General features: G+C 53.1%; 1 protein-coding gene across 1 annotated transcript; it reads left to right on the plus strand.

Annotated features, from left to right (window-relative positions):
- Positions 1–1478: 1478 nt before the first annotated feature.
- On the plus strand, positions 1479–20763 carry CEACAM19 (CEA cell adhesion molecule 19). The gene is made up of 7 exons (XM_054711134.1): positions 1479–1613; positions 4095–4463; positions 12254–12404; positions 17226–17272; positions 18462–18547; positions 19304–19345; positions 20061–20763. Exons 1-7 carry the CDS (start codon positions 1559–1561, stop codon positions 20112–20114), a joined length of 804 nt encoding a protein of 267 aa, XP_054567109.1. The 5' UTR covers positions 1479–1558; the 3' UTR covers positions 20115–20763.
- The last annotated feature ends 969 nt before the right edge of the window (positions 20764–21732 follow it).

Here is a 21732-nt window from a genome sequence, read left to right on the forward strand (position 1 = left end):
TAATTCTCACCTGAGGATATTTTTCCCATTGATTTTTAGAGAGAGTGGAAGGAAGGGAGGGAGGGGGAGAGAAAGAGAGAAACATCACTCTGAAAGAGACACATCGGTTGGTTGCCTCCCACACAAACTCCAACCAGGGCCAGGATCGAACCTGCAACACAGGTGTGAGCCCTTGACAGGGAATGGAACCCGAACCCTTTGGTATATGAGCCGGTTCTCTAACCACCTAGCCACACGTTCCAGGGCTAAATTTATATTACAACAGCCCTATGGTATTAGCACAACCCTGGACTCTCCGTCACCCGGACTCTGTCCCAACAGATTGACCCCTCCCACTTCTCCAGCCACAAGCCCCCTCCCACGGGGCTGCCCTCTCCCACTGGGGCCCCAGCTTATCCAGGATTTAGTAGCTTCCTCAAAGCACCAAGCCTTTCCTGAAACCGGTGTGGCTCAGTGGATAGAGCGTCGGCCTGCGGGCTGGAAGGTCCCAGGTTCGATTCCGGTCAAGGGCATGTAACTTGGTTGCAGGCACATCCCCAGTAGGGGGTGTGCAGGAGGCAGCTGATCGATGTTTCTAACTCTCTATCCCTCTCCCTTCCTCTCTGTAAAAAATCAATAAAATATATTTTTTAAAAAAAGCACCGAGCCTTTGCTCGCTTGTGCTGTTTACACTCACCTCACCCCGCCCCACCCACCCCACTCTGCCTCATCCCTTCTCCTACTCCAGATCTCAGCTGTCCCCTCCTCCAGGAAGCCCCCCCGTGCCCCTCAAGCTGAGTGAAGCATCCCCTTGGGTTCTCCCAGCCCCCGGGCTCCTCCATCCCAGTGCTGATCATTCCGCACCATCCTTATCTGGAGGTGGGTCTGTCCCCCCCTCCCCCGCACACACACAGACATGTGGGCTGAGAGCAGGGCAGGAGTTGTCTTCATCATCACTGTCCCCGGCACCACCCAGCGTGGAGCTGGCACAGGGAGTGTGTGTTGGAATGAATGAATGAACGAATGAACGAACGAATGAATGCTTTTGAAAAGCCATGCTAAGAGCGTTAGCATGAGCCAGCCCCAAGTCCAATCCCATCTCCCGCTTCCGGGAGACCTGCCACTCTCCTTATCCTCGGTTTCTCATCTCTAACGTGGGAAAAGTCACTCATGGCGGATGTTGAATGAGGCAGCAGTGCGTGTCAGGCCTGGGGGGGGGGGGGGGGGGGGGCATTGCTCAACCAGAGGCCACTGTCACTGTCCTTACAATGAGGCTGTTGCTCCTGACAGTCAGGCGGAGTGGGGAAAAGATGGAAGGGGTCAAGGGAGGGGTGCTGGGAAACCCCAGCCAGTTCCCCAGTCGCTGGGGAACAGGTCCAACCGGTGTCTGCACATTCATCCCAGGGAGCACAGGGCAGGCTCCGGAGCCTGAGGGAGGACAGGGTGCCGGGCTCGGCGGCCGCACCGTGTCTCGCAGGCTCCCCCGGGGTCCTCGCTGAGCTGGCCCGCTGCAGACGGCCCGGGCCGGCCCTCCGGACCCCTCGGTGCCCAGCAGGTGGCATCTCCACGGGAGGCCAAGATGGAGATGCCCACGGGGACCCCGTGCCCCTTCTCCAAGGGCCTCCTGCTCTCAGGTAAGGAGGAGACGCGCCCCCAACGCCAGGCGAGCAGCTGAGGCTCAGCCCAGGCGGTGGGGTTTCCCCTTGTCAGGGAGGATGAACGTCTTAGAGAAGGATGAAAAGGGGGAGGAGCAGAGCCACAGCCCCATCACCATCTTATCTATGGAATTTTCTGGAATATTGGGACCAGGAGGGCAGGAATTTGTCTGTGTATTCCGTTCCCGGCTGCATCCCCAGTGCCCAGATATCAAGGGAATTTTAGACATACCATGTATAATTGGCATTTTAGCATAAATAATGTATGTGCTTATGAGTATTGGTTAGATCAGTGGTCGGCAAACCGCGGCTCGCGAGCCACCTGCGGCCCTTTGGCCCCTTGAGTGTTCTAACGCCACTTCTTCAAAATAGACTCGCCCAGGCCGAAAACCGACTTCTGCGCGTGGGCCACGACGTTTCAATCGCACTGGACGTGCGCGCCCGCACGTGGTATTTTGTGGAAGAGCCACACTCAAGGGGCCAAAGAGCCGCATGTGGCTCGCGAGCTGCGGTTTGCCGACCACTGGGTTAGATCAAGCATGTCAAACTCAAAGGCTAACACGGGGCCAAATAAACAAGATTTAAGTTTGTGTGGGCCGCAAAAAAACAAAAGCTTCAATTTTCATAGAAACGTAGGTTTATTTTGACTGAGACATGCTGAATACAAAGGGCTGAAATAAATGAGTAATTGTTAACATAAAATAATGGAATATTTTAATGAAAATTAATATCTTTTCTTGAACATGAACTTACCAGACACTGAATAACTGCACAAATTAACAAGCGTAACGCAAATAAACCTATTTTTCTTGTTCTCCAAAAGCGAAATATTTCCTGTTGCGCACACCAAACAAGTCAGTCTAAGACTAATGACGTGGCCATCGGCTGCTAAAATATTCGCTGCTAGTATTAGTGGAGAGAAATGGTGCGCCTGCGCGTAAGGTGTGTAAGGGAAATGAATGCAACACAATTATAGTAATCAGTCATTAGCGGACGTTGTAGTTCGTTATTAATAACTAGTGGCCCGGTGCACGAATTTGTGCACATTGAAAGGAAATTAATTAGAAGAAATATTTTAATATCGCTATTCACCCTTTCTCTATAATAGAAGTGTCAACCAAATTCATGATCGATAATGACAGATCGAAACACATGCGTGGGATTGGCGCCAGCAAGAGCTTTATATGTATCGCGAATGTGCGAGTCAACTTAGCCTTTTATGTGTATAGAACAAACTTGCTTAATTAGACCTGCTGTCTGATGTAGCTAAACTTTTTCCAGCCCAGTGAAGCACCCCAACTTCTCTTTCAGGTGATTGTCAGCAACACAGCAGTAAATATCAACATGAAGCAGGTTATTATTGTAGATCACGCAGGGAGAACAAAGGGTGAAATATTTCACTGCAGCAGTGTTTGACTATATTCTGCGCAGTGAGAAAACCTGAAGTCATTTTCAAGGTCCACCATTTCTTACTTCTTTTCAGTTGGGTCAAGTTTCTAAGCTTTCTAAATCTCAGTTTTTCGGCTAATGAAAAGAAAATAGGATTCCACTGAGTCTCCTATCTACCTACTCCAGGACTTCCGTGAGGATCAAATGAGATGAGGCACGGGAAAACGCTTCACAGACATTTGGTTGAAGTGTAAAATGTTTTCTCCTGTGTTCCTGGAACTCCAAGGAGGCTAGTCGCTAGGGAGAGGAAGCCGGGTGTTGCTAAGTGATGTCATTACCCTGCACCCACAGCGACTGTTTCCAGGCTGGGCTATGTATGGGCTGCATTTTGTGCCATGGGGTCTCGGCAGCATTGGCTGTGATTGGGTTGTTGCTCCAGGGTGGTGGTGGGGCCTGTGTCCCACTTGGGGAAAGCCGAGTGTTGCTTTGTGGGTGCCAGGTCCACGGCGCCATTTCTCTGTGCGCATCACAGCAGCTCCTGCATTGAGCACCTGCCCCCTGGTGGTCAGTGCGCGTCATAGCAACCAGTCGGAAGGTGGGAAGGACACTTAGCATATTAGCCTTTTATATAGATAGATTATGTATAACAGGATATTGTTAAAATTAAGTTATGAAATTTTTATTAAAACATTTCTTACATACTGTTATATTGGCTGGGCGGCAAAAATATTCATTGTGGGCCGCATGCGGCCCATGGGCCGTGAGTTTGACATGCTTGGGTTAGATGAATGAAGTAATGAATTCAGAGACTCCCAGTGCTTAGAAGCAGGCCACACAGCATCTCAGGGCAGAAAACCTTCTGGACCCATGGAATGGCAAATCTGTGGCATCCACACCCAGGTCTCCACTCCTGAACCCAGGGCAGACATTACTAATCAATTCCAGCACTGTTCCCAAAGAACAACACTCAGAGAGAGCGCTTCCCCTCAGATGAGGACTTACAGGGCAGAGAATGCTATGGTTCCTGCCCAACACATCTCTGATCTCAGGCCTCCTTATAACTCCCCACAGCCTCAGTCCTGGCCCTCTGGGTCCCCCAAGGCTCCTGGGCGGCCCTCCGCATCCAGAAGATTCCAGAGCGACCTCAAGAGAACCAGGACGTCCTCCTGTCTGTCCAGGGCATCCCAGACACCTTCCAAGACTTCATCTGGTACCGGGGGGAGGAGACAGACGGAGGCACAAGGCTGTTCACCTACATCCCTGACCTACCGCGGCCCCAGAGAGACGGCAGCGCCATGGAGCAACGTGACATCGTGGGCTTCCCCAATGGCTCCATGCTGCTGCGTGACGCCCAGCCCAAAGACAGCGGCACCTACCACGTGGAGGTCCACATCAACCCTTCGTGGACCATGCGGGCCAAGACCGAGGTCCAGGTGCCCGGTGAGTGTTGGGGGCCGGGGGAGGAAGTGGGAAGGCTCACGCGCAGCTACCACGTGCTGGGCCTGGTGCAAACACTTTCTCTATTTAACACACCTGGATCGAGCACTTCCTATGGGCCAGGCTCTGAAGGTATTTACTCCCCACATGCATCAGCTGATAAAATATCTATTGAATGACAAACACAGAGACAGACCTGGCGAGGGGACCCTCTCACTTACTCCTCACATGCACTCATGAACAAAACACTTATGGAGCACCTAGTGTGTGCCTGGTCCAGAGGGATACACCATGTCACTCAGTCTTCATGTTCATACATCAAGTGTTTTTTCATTAATCCACTCTGGACAAAACACAAGAGACAGGGTAGTGGACCATTTCTTGGGCACTTGTTACGGGCCAGGTACTGTTGTATACACGCCCTAGGGCAGGGGTGGAGCATGTATGGCCCGAGGGCTGTGTAAGGCCTGTGAAATCATTTGGTCTGGCCCTGCCAAGGCACTAGGGATGAGTTAATTAAATGTTTGACAAAATACAGCAGGCTATTTTTTTAATGGGTGGATCTTTTTATTCAATATATTTTTATTGATTTCAGAGAGGAGATGAGAGAGAGAGAGAGAGAGAGAGAGAGAGAGAGAGAGAGAGAAAGCATCAATGATGAGAGAGAATCATTGATCAGCTTCCTCCTACACGCCCCCTACTGGGAGTCGAACCCAAAACCCAGGCATGGGCCCTGACTGGGAATTGAACGGTGACCACCTGGTTCATAGGTCGATGCTCAAACCACTGAGCCAAGCCGGCTGGGCGCTAATTTTTCAGTTGATGATTTCGTGTGGCCACAAATGATGTTATAAATATCCAAATGGCCCTTGGAAGAAAAAAGGGCCCCCACCCTAGCCTAGAGCATAGCTTCTCAACCAGGGCGCTGTGGACATTTTGAACCGGTTAGTTCTTTACCGCAGGGGCTCCCCTGTGCCCTGTGGGCCACTGAGCACCATCGCTGGCCTCTCCCCACCAGACGCCAGGAGCCCCCTTCCAGTCGTGGCAACCAAACATGTCTCCAGACGTTGCCAGATGTCCCCCAGGGGCAAAGTCACCCCAGTGGAGAACCACTGCCCTAGGGGAACTCATTTTTTACCTGTAAAAAACTCCATGGCATGTTATAGTCGCCCCAGCCTGTTTGGCTCAGTGGATGGAGCGTCAGCCTGCAGACTGAAGGGTCCTGGGTTCGATTCCGGTCAAGGGCACATGCCCGGGTTGCGGGCTCGATCCCCAGTAGGCGGTGTGCAGGAGGCAGCCGATTAATGATTCTCTCTCATCATTGATGTTTCTATCTCTCTCTCTTTCTCTCCCTTCCTCTCTGAAATCAATAAAAATATATTTTTAAAAAATGTTATATGTCAATTATATTTCAAAGAAGCTGGGGGGGGGGTGGCCAATAATAAGCAGACTGGATCACTCATCATTTATGTCCCCAAAGTTACCTTTGCGAATTTCATAATGAATTCTAATTTATCAGTTCACATGTTGGTCTCACTAGGAGAGTAAGTCTTCAAAATGAGAGAAATAGAACGTACTCATCCTTTTATCACCCAACATCTACCACTGTGTGTGGAACATAATACACTGAGTGGCCAGGTTATTATGATCTCTGAAGGCATAATATTCTGGCCACTCAGTATATATATATATATAGAGGCCAGGTGCATGAATTCGTGCATGGGTGGGGCCTGCCTGCTGGTCAAACTCCTGGTCGAGGGGACAATTTGCATATTAGCCTTTTATTATATAGGATATACACTGAGTGGCCAGATTATTATGTGTTCAGAGATCATAATAATCTGGCCACTCAGTGTAGGTTCTCAGTTAATGTTTGTTGACTAAATAAATAAATGAATGAAAACTTTAATTTAAAAAAAAAAAGCCGAAACTGGTTTGGCTCAGTGGATAGAGCGTCAGCCTGCGGACTGAAGGGTCCCAGGTTCGATTCCGGTCAAGGGCATGTACCTTGGTTGCGGGCACATCCCCAGTAGTGGGTGTGCAAGAGGCAGCTGGTCGATGTTTCTCTCTCATCGATGTTTCTAACTCTCTATCCCTCTCTCTTCCTCTCTGTAAAAAATCAATAAAATATATTTTTTAAAAAAAAACAAAACTCCGCCCTGGCCGGTTTGGCTCAGTGGATAGAGCGTCAGCCTGCGGACTGAAAGGTCCCGGGTTCGATTCCAGTCAAGGGCACATGCCTGGGTTGCAGGCTCGATCCCTAGTGTGGGGCGTGCAGGAGGCAGCAGATCCATGATTCTCTCTCATCATGGATATTTCTCTCTCTCTCTCCCTCTCCCTTCCTCTCTGACATCAATTTTATATATATATATATACATATATATATATATATACACACATACATATGTATATATATATTTTAAAAATAAATAAAATAAAATAAAAAACTCCCACAAGGCAGGTGCCATCATGGTCTCCATTTTACGGATGGGGAACTGAGGTACAGAGAGGTTACCACTTGCTCAGTAAAAAAATTAAACAGAATGATGTGATCCGGGATGGGAGGTCATCAGGGAGGCCTCCCTGGAGACGGGACATGGAGCAGAGATGACAAGAAGGCCAGGGAGGCAGGAAGCCTGGCAGATTTCTGGGGACAGAGTTCCTGTCAGAGGGAACAGCAAGTGCGAAGGCCCTGAGGCGAGACTAGTTTGGTGTGTTCGGCGCACAGACCGCACGACACCACGGCTACACGGTGGTGAGCAGGTGGGGTGTTCTAGGCGAGGCCCGAGAGGCGCACAGGGAACAGGCTTGTCGGCCGTGGGGAGGTTGACAAGAAGCCATACCAGGTTTAAAAAGGGGGGTGATCGGAGTCACAGTGTAGCCCATCCGTGGGGCCAGTGCGGGCTGGATTTCTGTTTTATCCGGGAGGAACCTGAGCTGACGGGAGACCAGCATGGCTGAGGCAGGAGGCAAGGAGAGCCTCCTGAGGATGTATTTGCATCCAGGCTGAGATTGTAAGGACAGAGGCTCTCTCCAGCCGGCGCCAAGGGGGGCGATCTTGTAAAGCCCCAGAGGTAGCCCCTGGGATGTGAGTGCCAGGAGGCCTGGGTTCACAGCTGTCCCCCTGGAGCCTAGAGCAGGGCAGGACACCCTGTTGAATGAATGGGTGTGGCCCACAGGGCTTGGTGGGAAGTGAGTTGTCAGGAAGGCAAGTGCTCCCTCCTCCTCCAGAGGGCGCCATCGCTGCTCTCATCTCTGCTCAGGGGCTCCCTTCTCTCCGTGACCTGGGATTCCCATCAGGACACTAAATAGTGTGTGAGCCCAGGCTTTATCTCTCCTAATCATGAGGGGATCTGGCTGTAAGGGAAGCCCCCCTCAGCGGGCCTGTGCAGAAAGGGGCTTAATAGAGTCCTGGGTGCTCATGGGGCCTCCAGGCTGGGAACCAGGAACCAGCAATTCCTCAGCAAAACTGCGCCTGCCTGCCTGCCTGCGGGGCACTGGAAAGCTGCATTCGATCATTCATTCATTCATTCATTCATTCAGCAAACATCCATTGCCCACCTGCTGTGTGAGAGGCACTGAGTTCACGGAAGGAACAGGACGGAGATCTCTGCCCCTGTGGCGTTTGTACATCAGTGGGCACATCGACCTCGTCCTCACCATCAAAGGCCTGGCCTGGGGTCCCTGCCTGTGCCTCTAGCTTCTAAAGCCGAGTCTCACGTGGGTACATCTAAGCCTGGGTCACATGACCGTGCAGGGTTGAACAGGAAGCTGAGAAAGGGAGTTTCTGGAAGGAGTCCGAGGCGAAGGGTTCGCAGGCCCAGGGCGGCCAGAAAACAGCATGGCAGCGGGTCCTGAGGGAGAGAGAGCACGTGGAGAGTGAGTATTCCAAAAGACGAGGCCGAAACGGAGGGCTCTGACCTGGCCTTGGAAGTCACACAGTGCCACCTGCACGGCATTCTTTTTTCTTTTCTTTTTTTTTTTATCCTCACTTGAGGATATGTTTACTGATTTTAGAGAAAGAGGTGGGGAGAGAGAGAAACATGGATCTGAGAGAGAAACATCAACGGGCTGCCTCTTATACACACCCCACCTGGGGACGGAACCCACAACCTAGGGATGTGCCCTGACCAGGAATGGAAGCCGCAACCTTTTGGGGGTTCAGGACGACCCTCCAACCAAGCGAGCCAGCCGGCCAGGGCTTCGCTGCATTCATCCTTTTGATTGCAAGGGAGTCACCCAGGTCGGCCCGGATTCAGGCCGGGGGTGTCAGCGCCTCCCGCTGGAGAGGAGAAGAGCAAGGCCGGATCGCAGAAGCGCGTCCCGTCGCAATCAACTTTGGAAAATACAGCGACTCGAAGGTGAAAGATGAGGCCGAGGGCCGGAGACCAGGAGACCAGGACCCAGGCTTTATTGAGGAGAAGGACCCTGCCGGGCTACCTTCCAAGGAGAAAGAGCACCTGTGCAGGGGTGGAGACGCCTTTTGAGGGGAGGAGAGGGAAGGGCTGGGGCTTAGGGTACTCAGCACACGCTGATTGGTGGTTTCATATAAGGCACATAATTAGGGACTTAGGAATCGGGGGGCTTAGGGTATTTGGCAGGTGCTGATGGGTGGTTCAATGTGCAGTCCATATGAGGTGCCTGGTTGGGTGCTCAGGAATGTCCAGGCTGCAGGTGGAGTTTACGTCACACTCCGTCCATCGGTTGGGGAAAGGGAGGATCTATCAGCAGGCCCCCTGCTTACACGCTCGCTGTCTATAATAAAAGGCAGCAAATACAGCGCGTTCTAAAAAGAGGACGCCTAATCATGCAAACCGGGCAGGGTTTTTGCTGCAGCAGCGGAAAGTGCTTCCGGCTGATTTAAGCAGCAAAGGAGCAGATGGAGAATCCAGAGAAGCTCAAGGACTCTGCAGGGTGACAGGCAGCCAGGCTGGGGCGGTGTTGTGTGTGGAATTAGGTCCCCTCAGACAGGTATGTTGTCCAGCCCTAACGGGTTTGGCTCAGTGGACAGAGCGTCGGCCTGCGGACTGAAAGGTCCCAGGTTCGATTCCGGTCAGGGGCATGTACCTTGGTTGCGGGCACATCCTCAGTAGGGGGTGTGCGGGAGGCGGCTGATCGATGTTTCTCTCTCATCGATGTTTCTAACTCTATCCCTCTCCCTTCCTCTCTAAAAAAAAAATCAATTAAATGCATATTTTAAAAAAAACAATTGTCCTAACCCGCAGCCCTCAGAATGGGGCCTTCTTTGGAAACAGGGTCTTCACAGAGGTGATCAAGTTATCCTGAGGCCAGTAGGGTGGGCTCTGATCCAATGTGACGGGTGTCCTTATGAAGCGGGGAATTGTGGACACAGACATCTGTATGTGCAATTGCCCGGGGTTTCTATGTCAGAAGCAATGTGGCGTGTTGTTTGCTCGACACGGTGCTTTAAGGCATACGCTGTTCACGCATGAGGCTGGAAAAATGCCTTTGTTGGGGGCAGGCTTCTGCCCAGCGAAAACTCAAGGTTCTCTTTCCGGGGAAGAAGGAGGCCTGGAGAATGCCTTCCTGGGAGCAAAAGGACTCTGGCTCACGGGCCTCACACCTCCAGGACTTCCAGAACAAGGAAAGTCCTTTTCCCAGACTCTCACCACAGCCCTTCGCCTCACTCTGGTGGGATCAGCCTGAACCAATCGCTTAGGCCAAGTGAGGGAAGCGTTCTGATTGGCTTACATCTGGATTGCTGCCCATCCTGATCCAATCAACTGTGACAAGGGGTGGGTCTCTACTGATTGGAATCTGTTAATGAGGCCCGAGGCAGAACTGGGATTGGGGTCAATCCCTCCGAAAAGCCTGTGAAGCACTATTTTTCCCAAAGTTGATTGCACCGTATGCTCTTCTGTGTTATGACCTTGTGATTCTCCTGTCCACAATGGTGGTGTGGGAGAGGTCCTGGCGAGAGACCCACATGCCCATTCTACCAGCCTGAAGGCACTCGTTGCATAGCTAAGTAAGCAAGCCATGAAGGAAAGGTGTGTCAGGACTCTCCTTGGCCTGGGTTATCAGAGACAGCTTCCGGAAGAGCTGGGAATGGGGAAATGAGGGGTTACGGCACATTGGGAAGAGCATGCCAGGCAGAGGGAACAGCATGGGCAAAGGCTGGACAACCAAGAGAGTGAGGAGGGGAGTCGGGGGTGATGAGAGTGGGTGGGTGGGCTGGGCAGCAGGCGGCAGAGCAAGCAGGTCCTGGCCGAGGGGGCTCTGGATATTGTGGGAAGATGGGGCAATTAGTGAGAGGAGGGGGAAGGGCAGGCGCCGGGAGGTTCCCTGAGCCAGAACAGGGCCGGTCTTGCCCCACCTCCTGAGTCACTCAGGGAAGCCACTGAGTGTTACCGGCTGTTGTGGGGATTGGATAAGCTAGAAGGAGCAAACGTTGCTGGGACAGTTTCTGGAAAGGGGACAGCTTTCGGTCCTCTGCCCAAAGTGACCCCCTGGGCCTTGGATTGTACCTCTGCAAAATGGGTCTAACTTAGCCAATTCCCTGGGGATGGAGACTACTACTGAGTATGCCCAAATAGCAGGCAAGTCTGGACACAGGCTATCCCCTTCCCCCGGTGACAAGAATAAAATTTAAAATGGGTTTTGAGCACTTTGAACAGATGAACTTTTAGGGAGATGGATGAAATAGGCAAACATTTATTAATTTGAATATATATATATATATATATATATATATATCTATATATATAGAGAGAGAGAGAGAGAGAGAGAGGCTCTAGTCCAGTGGTCGGCAAACCGCGGCTCGCGAGCCACATGCGGCTCTTTGGCCCCTTGAGTGTTCTAACGCCACTTCTTCAAAATAGACTCGCCCAGGCCGAAAACCGACTTCTGTGCAAGGGCCACGAAGTTTCAATCGCACTGTATGTGCGCGCCCGCACGTGGTATTTTGTGGAAGAGCCACACTCAAGGGGCCAAAGAGCCGCATGTGGCTCACGAGCCTCGGTTTGCCGACCACTGCTCTAGTCCATTTGGAAATAACAGTCTTTACCTGCTCAGAGCCTGACATAGCTCGTTCCCACCATTCAAGGGCTCTGAGGACTCGGTCATCTTTTAGAAGCCACACAGAGCGGCTGTTAGTTCAGGCGGCCCCGGTGTGATCACGTACCGTGAGCCCTCGGGAAGGCCAATTCACCTCTCTGTGCCTCAACTGTCAACGGCATAGAATCTGCTTTGTTGGAGAATTGAGGTGTGTGTGTGTGTGTGTGTGTGTGTGTGTGTGTGTGTAAACTCATTCAATCTTCACAACAAACCTATAAGGGAGGTATTCTTATTATCCCCATTTCTCAGGTGGGAAAACTGAGGCACAGAAAGGTTGAGCAATCTGCCCCCGTTCAACATAGCAAGTAGGAAGCAGGGACTAGAACCCCAGGATTCTGACCTCATAGTCTATGAACTCAGCTGCCCAGAAGGGTTGGGACCTAAGTGTCCAACTTGAGATTAAAGGCTGGGGGCCCTCATGGTGGGTGTTAGAAGTCAGGTAGGCTTTGTCCCAAATCTGGCATGCTGAGTTTGGGAACCCTTCAAGTTGAGTCCCCTATAGTCCCCGCCAAAGAGAGAAACATCGATGTGAGAGAGAAACATCAATCGGTTGCCTTCCATTCGTGCCCTGATGGGGAATCGAACCCACAACCTTCCTGATACGTTGGGTTTTCTGCGCAGTGGAATCAACTCAGGTCTGAAAAGCGGGAGAGAGCCCTGGGGTGGGAAGTTGCAATGGCACCTCAGTGCTCTATAATCTCTCTCATCCTCCTCAGGAAAGTTCACGGAGCTGCCGGTGACACACCTGCCCGTGAGCACTGGGATTGTGGCTGCCATCCTCATCGGATCTCTGGCCGCCGCGTCCCTCCTCGTCGGCAGCATTGCCTATCTCCTGGTGACAAGAGGCTGGAGGGGCCAGAGGCACAGGTACAGGGGCCCCGGGCCACTCTGCGTCCCTTCTGTCTCCTCCCCAACCCCGTCTCAGTCCATCCCATTAACTGATTCCTCCACAAGTCACTTCATCTGGCTCACACACAATCTCATCAAAGCTTGGCACTCCTGAGGTGAGAGAACCTTTCTGTCCTGTATTAGACAGAATTCTGCTTCGCAGGGGACTAAACCCCGACGCTTCAACTGGCTTACGGGGAATTAGAAAGAGTTTTGGTCCGACATGAGCTTCAGGTATGGCTGGATCCAGGGACTCAGTTTTGTCAGGAACCTCCTCCATACATCTCCCAACTCTGCTTTCCTCTGTGGCGCTTCATTCCCAGGCAGGTTCTTGCCTTGTAGCGTGACGACAAAGGCCCTGGTGGCTCCGGGTTTATACCCGCCAGCTCAGCCGCTGCAGAGGAAGGACTGGGCCTTGCTCCTGATAGTCCCAGCAAAGCCAGAGGGCAGCCCTGGCTGGTTTGGCTCAGTGGATAGAGCGTCAGCCTGTGGACTGAGGGGTCCCAGGTTTGATTCCGGTCAAGGGCACATGCCTGGGTTGCGGGCTCGATCCCCAGTGGGGGGCATGCAGGAGGCAGCTGATCGATGATTCTCTCTCATCATTGATGTTTCTGTCTCTCTCTCCCTCTCTCTTCCTCTCTGAAATCAATAGAAATATTAAAAAGAAAAAAAAAGGCAGAGGGCGGCGGCCTTCAGTCTCAGGTCCTTGCGTGGACCAGGCCCTGTGGCCGGCTGCTGCGATGCTCCAATTGGCCGAACCTGGGCTATTCGTGCAGCCCTGGAGTGAGAAATAGACCCAGCTTCACATGATCAGACGGACTGAGCGTGGGGAGGGGCTCCCCAAAGGAAAGCCGGAAGCTATTGCCGAAGAAGTGGAGTGGGTGGTGGGCAGGCAAAGCCACCAGATGTTGCCTACCTCTGCATGGGGCCGGGGGAGAGGGAGGGAGGGGGCGGGGCCTGTTTCCCCAGGAGACAGTCTGTTCATGAAAAATTCCTTTCTCGTAAGATCAGCCTCCTCAGAGCTGGTTCTGAGCTGGCTGCTGATAGATGCCCCGTGTCCGGCCGCTTCTCGACCCCTGGGAAGTGAAGGTAGCAGTCTTCTCTCTCCCGCAGCTCCTCCTCATGAGTGTGCTTTGACCTTCATCATTTTACTTGTCTGTCTCCTGATACGTTCTATGCGGGGGTGGGAAAGAGCTGTAAAAAATCATATAAGCTGCTGAAACTGGTTTGGCTCAGTGGATAGAGCGTCGGTCTGCGGACTGAAGGGTCCTGGGTTCGATTCCTGCCAAGGGCACATGCCCACGTTGCGGGCTCAATCCCCGCCCCCCCTCCCCCCGCCAGTAGAGGGCATGCAGGAGGCAGCAAATCAGTGATTCTCTCTCATCACTGATGTTTCTATCTCTCTCCCTTCCTCTCTGAAATCAATAAAAATATATATTTTTAAAAATAATAAAATAAATAATAATAATATAATCAGAACCACCTTAAAATGTAGCCAGAGCAACAAACAAAATAGAAACAGAGCCCTAACCGGTTTGGCTCAGTGGATAGAGCTTCAGCCTGCGGACTCAAGGGTCCCAGGTTCGATTCCGGTCAAGGGCATGTACCTTGATTTCGGGCACGTCCCCAGTGGGAGGTGTGCAGGAGGCAGCTGATCGATGTTTCTCTCTCATCGATGTTTCTGGCTCTCTATCCCTTTCTCTTCCTCTCTGTAAAAAATCAATAAAATATATGTAAAAAAAAAATAGAAACAGATTCATAGATACAGAGGACAGACTGGCAGCCGTCAGAGGGCAGCGGGGAGGGGGCTGGGGGAGAAAGGTGCCTTGAACATTTCATCCCTCAAAGCTTTGGATATTGAATGGGGCAAGGCAACCTCTGGGCTGGGATTAAAGCCGCGTTGTGGCCAAAGTACTGTTTGCAAAGTAGCAAGGAGGCAGCATTATAACCATGGCTACGGGCTGATGGTGACTACCAGGCTGACCACCCCAAGCATTTTTTAGAATTAACATCACTGTGTCCCCTTATCTGCACCGAGGAAATGCCTCCTTCTCTTGTTGTCACTGTATCCCGCCCCTTTCTCAAGATTCGCCTCCGAATCAGAACAGTATTTGGATCTCTGCCTGAGCCAGTTGTTTGCTGAATCGCTCTTCTTTTTTTATCTCAGAGAAGAGCTCGTTGCCTCTCTGTTTGGCCTTTGATTCTGAGGTGAACACAGCTTTAGTCCCTGGGCAGGGGACCTGGCCCTGAGCGGGTCTGCCTAGGGCCAGCGGGGGGGGGGGGGGTGAGGGGGGTGTCGGTGGGGCGGGGAGAGGGGCCGGGGGTGTGGGAGCTTGACTTTCTGCAGAAGTTTAACAGCGCGAGTCTGGGTGAATTTTATTTTATTTTTTAAACTTGAAAAACGTTTATTTACGTTCCCACATCACTAATCATTGAAATGAGTAGCTAAACCCTTATCTCCTCAGGAAAACAAGGCACTGTGGAGTGTCTGTTACATCCTGAGGAGAACTTCCATCTTAGGTCCCGGGCTGAGAGCTCCGGGTTGTGGTCCCGTGAGCTCTCTTTGTTTTTTGTTTGTTTGTTTGTTTGTTTTTTCTTTTTTTTTTTTTTTCCGTGAGCTCTCTTTGAAACGGCCTGTCAGGGGAATTTAGAGGACGTTTATCAAAGCGGGGACAGTGGCACGAGAAAGGGCTGGGGGATGAGCCTAGGCTGGGCTGCTTGGGGCCTCGGGGGCAGGTTCAGGGGGTTGTCTGGGATGCGCTGCTGCTGCCCATTGCTGCCCTGGTTGCAAGCCTCATGGGGTCCCTTAGGGTTTAGGGGATGCAGGCCTGTTGGGGGAAGAAGGAGGAGGCACCGGCATGCTCCTGGGAAGGAGACTGTGCCGGGTCCTTTGTCTGGAGGCTTTTATTTCTCTCTGGCAGGCAGGAATTTCCGGGGAGGTCTCGGGGAGGGTCTCAGCAGACTATTCATCACTGTTCCAGGTGGGCTCCTCCAGGGTCCTGGTCTCCACTGACGGGTCAGTGTCAGGGCGGGGCCGTCAGTCATGGCAGCTGGTCCGGGTGTGGCCCACCTGGTTCTGCTGCTTTTCTGGGTCTGGAGCTGAAATACAACTGAGGCCTAGATGTTATCTGTAGGGAGGTGACCTACTGGATCTGCTGTAAATTGCTGTCAGTTTGCTCAGCCATCTGTCTCCCTGAGCAGGTGATTTAAGCTACCCTCTGGTTGGGGAGAGGAGTGCGAGCCATTTACTCCTCTTAATTGCGGACCAGTAGTTTTATTGCTCGCTTTACCCAGTGGCCAGATACGTTTCCATTGAATGAGTACAAAAAACATTCTATATAATAAAGATGTAATAGCGTAACGACTGACCTCGTAACAACCGGATCACGGATCAGCAGGAGGGGGGGGCAGTGAGCTACAAGCGGGTGGTGGAGAGCTACAGGAGGGAGCAGGGCAGCAGGCTATGAGGGGGGTGGGAGGAGCTACAAGAGGGAGGGGCAGGGGGCGGAGAGCTACTGGAGGGCTGCAGTGAGCTACTGGCGAGCTACTGGTGCACGGATTCATGCGCAGGGCTACTAGTTATACATAAATGTTAAAGGCACGCTTTAAAATTAAATACCCATTGCATTTTGAGGTTATTTATTACATGTTCTTATAAGCTAATATCTTTTTAAAGTATGGTACTTTGTAAAACACTGTGTAATATGAAGCGAGAATTCTCGTGATCTGTCTGCAATGTGTTGAGTGTGCCTGGGTTAGGGAAGACAGGATTTACTGGATGGCTGCAAACTGCTGTCTAACTATCTGTCTCAGTTCCCAATTCCGCTTGTCCTGGCTTACTAGCCTGTCTTACTTTTCAATTCTGGTCAGTAAATCAGTCATCACGTATTTGTTGAGGGCCTACTATGTGCCAGGCACGTTTCAGGTACTAGAGAGCTCCTCGGAAAGGGGTTGGAGGCGCATCTAAGTTTAGTGGGGAAGGATGCTGGGATTGATTAATAATGTCTTCATAATACTTTTCTCTCTACTGCTGATGGTTTATTTGAATTCTCTATCTATCATCTATCTGTCTATCATCTGATCAATGCTGTCTCTCTCTCTCTCTCCCCCCACACACACACTAGTGTGTCCACTCCAGGGGTCTTTGTTGGTCTGTGTCCTCAGTGCCTTCAACAGTACCCAGCTCATGGGTGGTGTCCCATAAATATTTATTCAGTGGATTTACGAATTTGTGGTAGTGAGGCCAAGTGTACTTTTTAAATAGGAGTATTCAAATGAGCCAATTTAAAAAGATTTTTTTTTTCAAATACAAGGGAAAGTTTATTTAGAAAGTCACAGGGGTAGAAAGAGTGAGCCAGCTGGGCTGCATGGGCTCAGGAAACAAATTACAGAGGCCAAAGAAGGACTCTTGGAGCTTGTGGGGATATATATATATATATATATATAGATAGAGAGAGAGAGAGAGAGAGAGAGAGAGAGAGAGAGAATGCCTAAAGAGAAATATTAAGGAAATCATGAGCAGGTGGATGGAGCAGAATTGCTCAGATAGTCTGCATAAATGGTCACTTTGGAGGAACATTGCTCGTTGGCATAAGGTGGAGACTGGGGAATCTGAGGAAGGGCTGTGTGGCAGGGGATTATGGGAGAAGAGACGTGGGCAGGGACAGGCCTCGTCCTGGCTCACTCGGAAGCAGGGACCATGGCTCTCTAGGGCCTGGTGGGCTTTCCAGCTCCCCTGGGCCTCTCTCCACTCCCCCTGACATCGCTGTACTAACGTTGGTTCCCTCCCCACGCCCCCAGGATGGCGACCGCAGGGAAACCAGAGCTGGGCCCCAGCCACAACACCGGTAAGCCAGGGGCCCCGTCCTGCTACCCGGGCATTCGTGCCTCCTTCCTCTTCTCCCCCAGCAACAACCCCCCTTGTCTTCCCCTACTTGGGGCCTCCCAAACATTTGCCCCACCAGCCCTCTCTGGGGTCCCCAGACTCACCCCACAGGTTCTGAGGGCATCAGCACTCACCCCAAACCTGTTTTTCTCCTCTGCTCAGTGTCTGCCACTCCCTGTCCCCAGACACCACACTCCCCCAGCCACCAGCAGCCACAACCCACCTCCGGCTCCACCTCCCACACCCCCGCACCCAGCTCCTCGCCTCCCGCCAGCCCTCACTCCTGGCAGCGTCCTTCTCTGACCATGTCACTCTACTCAAAGACCTCCCATGGCTCCCCAGTGCCGGAGGATGAAGTCCGGGCCCCCACTGACTTTCCTGGCTCCATCTCTCACATGTTACATCCCCACCCTCAAACAAACAAGCAAAACAAAACAAATACATATACATCCAGACTGAGCAAATGTATTACAGTTCCTCAAACATGGCCTGACCCAGTGGCTCAGTTGGTTGGAACATTGTCCTATACACCAAAAGGCTGCAGGTTCGGTTCCCGGTCAGGACACATACCTAGGTTTTGGGTTCGATGCGTACGGGAGGCAATCAATCGATGCTTCTCTCTTCCTCCCTCCCTCTCTTTAAAATCGATGTAACATGCCCGGTTGTGGGCTCAATCCCCAATGTGGGGCTTGCAGGAGGCAGCCAATCAATGATTCTCTCTCATCATTGATGTTTCTCTCTCTCCCTCTCCCTTCCTCTCTGAAATCAATTTTAAAAATTAAAAACAAAATAAAACTAAAATCAATGTAACATATCCTGGGGAGGGAAGGGGATTAAAAAAAACATGGCAGGTCTCTCACGGCTGGGCCTCTGCATGCACTTCTCTAGCCTGTGCATAGCTCTCACTTCTCTCACAGTCTCAGATGTCCCCTCTTCCAGGAAGCCCTCCCGACACCCCTCCAGGGCAGGTCTGTCCCCCCACTGGACTGTGAGCCCGGGCTGCCTCCTCTCTGCTGTGTCCCTGGCACAGGGCTGGGCAAGAAGAGGGGTTTGCACAACTGCTCGTTGAATGAACGAATGGATGCCGACAGCAGCCGGAGTGGGCCTGTGGGCCATCTGTCAGCTGTTCCTCCCCTTGCCCTCTGCTTCAGGTGACGACAACATCTATGAGGCGATTCGGCCTCCGGTCCTCCCGGCGTCCCCGCTCCGTGGCCCGGGGTCCATGAGCACTGCCTCGGTGAGCCCCACCTCTCCGCCCAGCCCGCTCGCCCACCCGGGCGCCTCCCCTCCGGTGGCTGTGGCTCCCGCTGTGCTGCCCCCCAGCATCCTCCTTGTTTAAAGGCCAGAGGAGCCCTGGCTGGTGTGGCTCAGTGGATAGAGCGTCGGCCTGCGGACTGAAGGGTCCCGGGTTCGATTCCGGCTAAGGGCACATACCAGGATTCTGGGCTTGATCCCCAGTAGGGGGCGTGCAGGAGGCAGCCGATCAATGATTCTCCCTCATCATTGATGTCTCTATCTCTCCCGCTCCCTTCCTCTTTGAAATCAATAAAAAAATATTTTTAAAAAAGAATAAAGGCCAGAGGAAAGGCGGCTGGAGGGGAGCAGCGCCAAGGCCACTGTGTCCGGGCCCCGAGGCCGAGGGCTCCGTTTCCCTCTGGTCTCTGCTTCCTGCACGGAGCACAGATTCCCTTTCCCCTCAGGGGGAGGCTGAGAAAATAAGAATGAAATTAAATAAGAGGAGAAACCTGAGAAGCTAAGACTGAAAGCGTGGAGCCACGTGCTGGCGGGGAGGCTGCGCCGAGGTGGTGCCCTCACACCCATTTCTCAAAGGAGAACACTGAGGCGCAGGGAGGGGCGGTGGGGGCGGGGAATGACTCCACCGGGCAGAGGGGGGAAGGGGGAGGGGGAAGGGGCCGGGGCCTGGCTCACCTGTGTTCTTCCCCTGCAGCCCCCGCCCCTGCAGCCCCCGCCCCTGCAGCCCCCGCCCCTGCAGCCCCCGCCCCTGCAGCCGGCGCTGGAGGACCACCACTACCAGGTGCGAGGCTGGGAGGCAGGCGGGTGGCGGGGACCCCATGGAGCCGGTGCGGAAGGGTCAGGAAGACAGCTGGGCGGGGCTGCCCTTACCACCAGACACCCCCCCCCCCCCCCCCCCCCCGCCTCAGGGGGCTGTAGCCCCGGGAAGCCCTCCGTCACAGCCTCCTGAGGCTGCAGTTTCCTCCTTCCTCACAGGGTCCAAGGCTGTGAGTTTCACCGGAGGAAACCAGGCCCAGAGAGGGAAGGGCCTCGCCCAGGGGCACACAGCAGGTCAAGGCCCATCCCTCCACCTGGGCCTCAACCCCTTCTGACCCCCCACCACCCCCCACCCCTGTCTGCCCCTGGGTCTCTGTCCCTCTGAGTCTGTCTGCAGATCCCTGTGTATGTCTCCCTACCCCCCTTCTCTCTCTCTCTCTCTCTCTCTCTCTCTCCCCATCCTTCCTTTATCTTTCTCTCCCTAACTATCTCCTTACAACCTCTTGTTTCTCTGTTTCCTCTCATCCTTCTCTGTGTCTGCCTCTCCCGTTCCTTCATCTCTGTCGCCCCGTCTGCCCCTTTTTCTGGCTCTCCCTGTCCCTCCGTGTCTCTAAGTCTCTTTCCATCTCGGCCTGCCGTTCTCTGTGTGGGTGTGTCTTCCGCTGTGTCTCCCAGTCTCTAGCTGGTTCTTCTGACTCTCACCCCAACAACAATCCCTCTCTCTCTCTCTCTTTCCCCAGGACCTGCTGAACCCCGACCCTGCCCCTTACTGCCAGCTGGTGCCAACCCCCTGAAGGGTCCCAGCCAGGCCGGTGGGAGAGACAAGGCCTCGGGCCTCCCCAGGGTCCCAGCAGGACCAGGCCGGCAGGGCTGTGGGGCTGACGGGTGGACTCGCTGAAGACACAGCAAGACCCCAGGCCGGTGCCCAGCGGGGACAGGAGACCCTGCAGGGCCCATCCTCTCGCTCACCCTCTGCGTGTGCCACCCGCCCATCATCTGGTCCTTCCAGCAGCCTGACCTAAGCCATGAGCTGGGAAAAGCAGGCTCCTCCCCTCCCCCCCTCCTCCTCCACTGGGATATTTGGGGGTGAGGAGGGTGGTCTGAGGCCTGCCTCCAGCCAGACCTCACAGGCGCCCACTTGGGGGGACTCACAACTGTCAGCCCACAATTCCCCCCCCTCCACCCCTGGTTGCCCTCCCAGCCCCTTCCCCTGGGGACAAGGCAACCCCCCACCATACATGCAGGGGGGCTGGCCTCACAGGTCTGTGGCACAGAGGACAGTCCTGGTCAGTTACTGTGGCTGCCTCAGCCCTGCCCTCGCAGGCAGATCCCAGCCCTCTCTAACCCGTCTCTCAGAACCCGTGACCCTCGTCTGCCTGTTGCCCCCACCTTGGATCTCACCAAATCCCTCAGGGCAGGACTCCCTTCTCTACCCCACCCCACTCCACCCCCACGGCCAAATGGGAGCCCAGTCTCTGCCCTTAACTCACTCATTCATTCGTTCAGCAATAAACAGACTGTATGGCCATGCACAGTTCCAGATCCTGCAGCTCTGGCAACAAACAAAGGGGAGAAAATGCTCTCCTGGAGGGATGCTCTGACAGGGGAGAGAGTCGGGAAACTAAGAAACTAACGTAGCCCTAGCCAGTTTGGCTCAGTGGATAGAGCATCAGCCTGCGGACTGAAGGGTCCCAGGTTCAATTCCAGTAAAGGGCATATGCCCGGGGTTGCACGTTCGATCCCCAGTGGGGGGCGTGCAGGAAGCAGCCAATCAATGATTCTCTCTCCCTCTCCATTCCTCTCTGAAATCAATAAAAAGATATGTAAAAACAAAACAAAACAAAAACTAGAATAGGTCATCGGAAGTGTGTCAGTTGTGGATGTGTGGAGTTGTAATCTGGTATGGTCTGAAGCCGTCCCCTGGGTGCACTGGCTCTGGAGCCTCCTGGGAGATGCAAAGTCAGCCACTGCCTGGGGCCACCCGGCAGGAGCTATGGAGAGATCTGCAGATGGCTGCTATTTGTATTGGGCTTGGAAGTGCCCAGGCAAGACCCAGTTGTGAAGCAAGACAGGCTGGTGCTAGTTCAGGGTCTTGGGCCTCTTATTGATAGGTTTGGGGCACGCTGATATCAGCTACTGCTTGTTTGAGAGAGTTTAGAAAAGTCTGGATCCTGAGCTGGGACAGGCCATTCATATGGAAAAGCTGCTCAAATAGCTTGGGTGGGGGTGCAAATTGGATGGGGTGAGGGCTCAGGAAATCACCAGGGTGGAGCAAACAGTGTGGGCCATGCTGATGGAAACTCAGATATGACTGCCAGTCACCTCTGCTGGGGAGGTCCCAGCACAGAAACAATGACCTCCTGTCAGCACCCCAACTGGGAGAAAACCACCCCCAAGTTCCTGCCCTGATGC

This window comes from Eptesicus fuscus, chromosome 21, assembly GCF_027574615.1.
Source record: "Eptesicus fuscus isolate TK198812 chromosome 21, DD_ASM_mEF_20220401, whole genome shotgun sequence".
NCBI classification, from domain to species: Eukaryota; Metazoa; Chordata; class Mammalia; order Chiroptera; family Vespertilionidae; genus Eptesicus; species Eptesicus fuscus.

Bases quoted from the DNA above. Each gene is read 5' to 3' on its own strand.
- CEACAM19 (XM_054711134.1), top strand. From the start codon at position 1,559: ATGGAGATGCCCACGGGGACCCCGTGCCCCTTCTCCAAGGGCCTCCTG. The intron at 4,464-12,253 runs GTGAGTGTTGGG...CATCCTCCTCAG, and splicing joins GACCGAGGTCCAGGTGCCCG to GAAAGTTCACGGAGCTGCCG. The intron at 17,273-18,461 runs GTAAGCCAGGGG...CCTCTGCTTCAG, and splicing joins GGGCCCCAGCCACAACACCG to GTGACGACAACATCTATGAG.